Source organism: Ostrea edulis, chromosome 5 (genome assembly GCF_947568905.1).
Source record: "Ostrea edulis chromosome 5, xbOstEdul1.1, whole genome shotgun sequence".
NCBI classification, from domain to species: Eukaryota; Metazoa; Mollusca; class Bivalvia; order Ostreida; family Ostreidae; genus Ostrea; species Ostrea edulis.
Genome location: NC_079168.1, coordinates 38,137,775 through 38,143,639, shown reverse-complemented (window position 1 = coordinate 38,143,639; position 5,865 = coordinate 38,137,775). Strand labels below are relative to the sequence as shown.

The 5,865-nt window shown below is 39.5% G+C and overlaps 1 protein-coding gene across 2 annotated transcripts in view; it reads left to right on the top strand.

Annotated features, from left to right (window-relative positions):
* LOC125649343 (carnitine O-palmitoyltransferase 1, liver isoform-like) overlaps positions 1-5,865 on the top strand; it is a 36,767-nt gene that overhangs the window by 1,037 nt on the left and 29,865 nt on the right. For both annotated transcript variants that reach the window (XM_048876800.2, XM_056165956.1), the window contains exons 2-4: positions 292-404; positions 1,989-2,105; positions 5,456-5,532. In XM_048876800.2, the coding sequence (XP_048732757.2) occupies positions 292-404; positions 1,989-2,105; positions 5,456-5,532 (307 nt within the window). The remainder of the gene's footprint in view (positions 1-291; positions 405-1,988; positions 2,106-5,455; positions 5,533-5,865) is intronic.

Sequence of the window (5,865 nt, the reverse complement as noted above, 5' to 3'; positions counted from 1 at the left end):
GTAGGGGTTACCTCCCTTGTAGTCAGTATAAACTTTAATTTTTTAGTGGTGCAGTGCTTGTCTTATTGTGCTAATGTTTCCAATACCAAACTTATTTAAATGAAATCAACTCATAGAAAACTATGTTCATGATACAAGGATGCAAATGCCACCCACAGACCAAGAATCAGGATGTGTGTACACCCTGATGTTCACACACTCTAATGAAGTGCTCTGATTTGTAAATTTGCCAATTTGGACAATTTAATGAAGTGCTCTAATTACTGTTAATATTTTATTAATTTGATGTAGATGTGGGCATTGATGCTAAATGCATTACGAGGTAATGGCCATTATCCGACCTACTTCTTCCAACCAATGCTGCCCAAGCTCCCAGTGCCCAATCTGAACGTCACCTTAGACAGGTATGTCCGAATACAAAAGATAATAGACAAACAAATGCCCTAAATAAATAAAATTCAAGGTAGAGGCTTGAACATGTAAGTCACATCAATGGCAGAGATGTTGCCTAAAATCCAACTAGCAGATTGCCGTGGTGCTGAATTGCAATTGAGAGGGGGGAATTTTCATTAGGCTAAATATAATTGAACAACTGAATGGTGATTTCGAATTGCTTTTGCTTGACTAACTTTTGATACATATTTGTAATGCTTGATAATTGAGAGTGCAAGTTTTGATTACATCTATATTTCTTTGTGAAACCCCTAATTTTCAACCTGGGTTACTAAATTAAAGAAATTAGAGGTCCATTTTTGAATACCAGCCTGAATTTGTAGGTAACATCAGTGTGCGAAACTAACTTTTCAATCCTGTAGACATTCAGTCCACAATCATTTATTTCCTATATAGACCAAACCAAATTCCTATAGACGAAAAAATAAAACCCTAAAATTAGCACATGAAATTAATTGCTGAAGATGCAAGATATACTGTGGAAAACCCTGCAAATATTACGAACATTGATTTGTCTGCTGTTTTCAGCATTTTTAAAGAACAGTTAAAGCTTTGGAAAGTTTGCGCTCAGTGGGTCCCCCCCCCCCCCCCCCCCCCCCCCCCATCTCCTTACAGAAGAGGTCCCATGGGGGTCCAGGTTTGAATAGGTTTCCAGTAACCCTTACTTGTCTTAAGGCAACTAAATGGGATGGTCCTTCGGATGAGACCGCAAAGACTGAAGCCCCGTTTCACATCAGGTGTGGTACAATAAAGATCCCCCCCCCCCCCCCCCCCATGCTCAAAGGCTGTAAGTACCGATGCTAGCATAGGCCTTAACTTTGTTCCCCTTCAACAATGGTCACGTCTCCATATGAGTGAAAGATTCTCGAGCGGTACATTAAACAATATGCACTCAACCAATCTTACATCTAGCAAAGAGGCCACACAGCTCCATAGCAATTTTGAAGAATGTGATTAGAGGTGATTAAATGAGATCACTACTGGCAACGAAATTTGGATTTTTTTTTTAACTCAACAGTAAACACAACAACGAGGTTTGGATCAGGAAGACTGACCAAGAGCACAGAAAGATACATCCAGTTGATTCTGTTCCAGTCCCCCCTCTTTTTTATTTTTTTTTTATTTTTTATTATTTCACCAATGAGAATAAAATACTCTGATTTGAATGATTCGTCATTAGATTGTGGAACATTTTATTATAAAAAGGGGTGGGCAGAAACAAACCTACGTAAGATAGACTTTTTATGTCAAGTTTGGTCAGATTTCCTATAGAAAAGTTGGTCTATCGCTGTTTTGATCGATATAGACAGACGAGATTTTCTATAGACATTGTCTATCGGTAATCTGTTATTTTCGCACACTGTAACATCCTAAAATTTTGTATTGTGAGAATTTTCACAGAATTCTTTTTGTGTTAAATCATCAACAAAATTTTGCTTTCAAGAGTGTCATAGAATCAATAATGATTTCAGCAAAGTATGAATTTCACTGATGAGAAATGACTTTACACTCTGGGTCGTTGACTTTCTCTTTAGGTACCTAGCATCCATGAAGCCGATTCTGTCTGATGAGGACTACATGAATTTGACCACAGCAGTGTTGGCATTTAAAGAAAAGGATGGACCAATTTTACACAAATACCTATGTGAGAGGTCAGTAGGAGAGGCTTATTATTTCAACAATAACTGAAAGTTCAATATAATAAAGAATGGTGAGTATTATACCAAGAAATATGTGAGAAGTCAATATAACAAGGAGCAGTCAATATTATATACCAATAATTATGAGAGAGGTTAATAATAACACTCAAATGTGAAACCAAGACATATGTGACATATTGTACTGTCATCACACCCATTAGTTACTCTTACAAGTAAACATATAATGATGACAGAATAGAAGTATGTCACGTAAGACTATTCAGTATACATGATGACAGAAGAAAAGTATTGTCGCTGAACCTCTAACTGACTGCATGGGGTATGAGAACCTCTAACTGACTGGGGTATGAGAACCTCTAACTGACTGGGATATGAGAACCTCTAACTGACTGGGGTATGAGAACCTCTAACTGACTGGGGTATGAGAACCTCTAACTGACTGAGGTATGAGAACCTCTAACTGACTGGGGTATGAGAACCTCTAACTGACTGGGGTATGAGAACCTCTAACTGACTGGGGTATGAGAACCTCTAACTGACTGCATGGGGTATGAGAACCTCTAACTGACTGCATGGGGTATGAGAACCTCTAACTGACTGGGATATGAGAACCTCTAACTGACTGAGGTATGAGAACCTCTAACTGACTGGGGTATGAGAACCTCTAACTGACTGCATGGGGTATGAGAACCTCTAACTGACTGAGGTATGAGAACCTCTAACTGACTGAGGTATGAGAACCTCTAACTGACTGGGGTATGAGAACCTCTAACTGACTGAGGTATGAGAACCTCTAACTGACTGGGGTATTAGAACCTCTAACTGACTGCATGGGGTATGAGAACCTCTAACTGACTGGGATATGAGAACCTCTAACTGACTGAGGTATGAGAACCTCTAACTGACTGAGGTATGAGAACCTCTAACTGACTGAGGTATGAGAACCTCTAACTGACTGGGGTATGAGAACCTCTAACTGACTGCATGGGGTATGAGAACCTCTAACTGACTGAGGTATGAGAACCTCTAACTGACTGAGGTATGAGAACCTCTAACTGACTGGGGTATGAGAACCTCTAACTGACTGAGGTATGAGAACCTCTAACTGACTGGGGTATGAGAACCTCTAACCGAGTGGGGAATGAGAACTTCTAACCGACTGGGGTATGTGAACCTCTGGTTGGGGTAACTGACTGGGATAACTTAACCTCTAACTGACTGGGGTAACTGAACCCCTGACTGGCTGCTGGAGTAACTGAACCTGTAACAGGTTGGGGTATCTGAACCTGAAACTGGCTGGGGTAACTGAATCTGTAACTGGTTGGAGTAACTGAACCTCTAACTGGTTGGGGTAACTGAACCTGTAACTGGCTGGGGTAACTGAACCTTCAACTGGCTGGGGTAACTGAACATGTAACTGACTGGGGGTAACTGAACCTCTAACTGGTTGGGGTAACTGAACCTTAAACTAGCTGGGGTAACTGAATCTGTAACTGGCTGGGGTAACTGAACCTTCAACTGACTGGCATAACTGAACCTTAAACTGGTTGGGGTAACTGAACCTCTAACTGGTTGGGGTAACTGAACCTTCAACTGGCTGTGGTAACTGCACCTGTAACTGGCTGGGGTAACTGAACCTGTAACTGGCTGGGGTAACTGAACCTTCAACTGGCTGGGGTAACTGAACCTGTAACTAGCTGGGGTAACTGAACCTTAAACTGGCTGGGGTAACTGAACCTGTAACTGGCTGGGGTAACTGAACCTGTAACTGGCTGGGGTAACTGGACCTTTGACTGGCTGGGGTATCTGAACCTGTAACTGGCTGGGGTAACTGAACCTGTAACTGGCTGGGGTAACTGAACCTGTAACTGGCTGGGGTATCTGAACCTGTAACTGGTTGGGGTAACTCACCAGGGCTTGTTTTATTATGATATTCAAGTTTTACGAGTACCATTAAATTGGCTTTTCTCCATTTTCAAAATAAGTTTTACCAAAATCAGCGAATTTTAATGTAGTACTTGAAGGGGGACAAGCAAATTGTTAGATTTTTGAGCATGTTGAATAAAGCTCATCCTAATGTACTAGTATTGACCCTGTCTGAAAGCATGAGGATAAAATGACCCAGAACTGATGTTAGATGACACTAAATGTACATGTATAAGTTAAATAAGTTTACAAACTATAGTTCAAATTCTTGTTAATTTGCTCTGTGTTAATTTATTTCAATACAGATAAAGAGTAATCCGAAAAAAGAGTCATATATTAAAGCTTTTTATATGTTTAGAATTCAGTTTGTTAAGTTCTATCAGGTTATTATCATGCATATATTAAAGCTTTTCATATGTTTAGAATTCAGTTTGTTAAGTACTATCAGGTTATTATCATGCATATATTAAAGATTTTTATATGTTTAGAATTCAGTTTGTTAAGTTCTGTCAGGTTATTATCTTGGTCTTGTTTATGCCATTGCCCTGGGGTAAAAATCGGGCCACATTCAGGATCCAATATATTTCTCTGTCTTATGTACTTATGTAGGGAAAGTTGTCATGCCCCGTCATCACTTTACGCAAGTTTCTGACTGTATGAAAGATGGAGTGTATTTATAATTTATATATATTGATATAATTGCCTCTGGGCCCATGAGAAAGGTCCAAAGTCCAAAAGTGAATGAGGTACATTGCAGTAAGAGCAATTCGGACATCATGTGACTGTTTTGTGCGACATACAGTAACAGTTGTACAACTTGGGTCTGTATTATGTTATTCAGCTATAACAAATCGCCCTCCGCCCATAGTCAGTGTATTGCCTCTCCATGGTATCATATAATATTATAATGAAGGTGGAGGGGATTTCTTTCTGTATTAAGATTTTACTTTTTAGCTTGCCGGGACAAATGTCCAGAAAAAACTTTCACTTTGGATATATCTTTGGAAGCAAGAAGGATAGGGATTTGTTATTTCACATATAGATTCCTCATGACCAAGTCTTTCATTTGGTACCAAGACTTTTAATTTTGACTTTGACCTAGTTGTCAAAAACTTTAACTTGGCTATATATTTTGAAACAAAAAGGATGGGGCTTTGATATTTCATACATAGATTCCTCATGATCAGGCCTTTCATTTGGTACCAAAACTCTTGACCTTGGACTTTGACCATATTTTCAAAAACTTTCATCATGGCCAAGGTATCTTTTGAACTGAGGGGGATAGGGTAAGAAAAGGCATATGCTTCCTGGCTAGCTACATATGTATGTTGTCTCCTGACAAGTCTTGTTATATTGATAAGTGTGTTCTGCTAATATTTCAATACTGCCATCAAGAGGTTGATTTGTGTTTGTAGGGCTGCGACTAAAAACAACTGGCTGATCGATTACTGGCAGGATTTTGCTTACCTCGTCAGCAGGGAACCGTGTGCAGGTACGAAGATTGGAGAGTTCATAAATCTTTCACTTCAGAAATTTTGTAATTCTTCTCAGTTATGATTTACCAAGGTGCATTAATTTGGGCCTAACTTGTGCCATGGCTGCATCAAACCTAAGCTGTAAATGTAGGTAGTGATTGCTCAGCATTTAGAAGTCAGAATAACAGGTCTGTCGGTTAAGGTCCCTTGTGACAGCAGGCATTAGCATGTTAAAGATCCTCACTGCTATGGCCTGAGTGCTAAGTGCATATGCAGGTCTAAATTTCTGGTACTTTGCCTATAACTGGTGACGTCTCAGTGAGAGTGAAAAATTCTTGATGGGCTGTAAA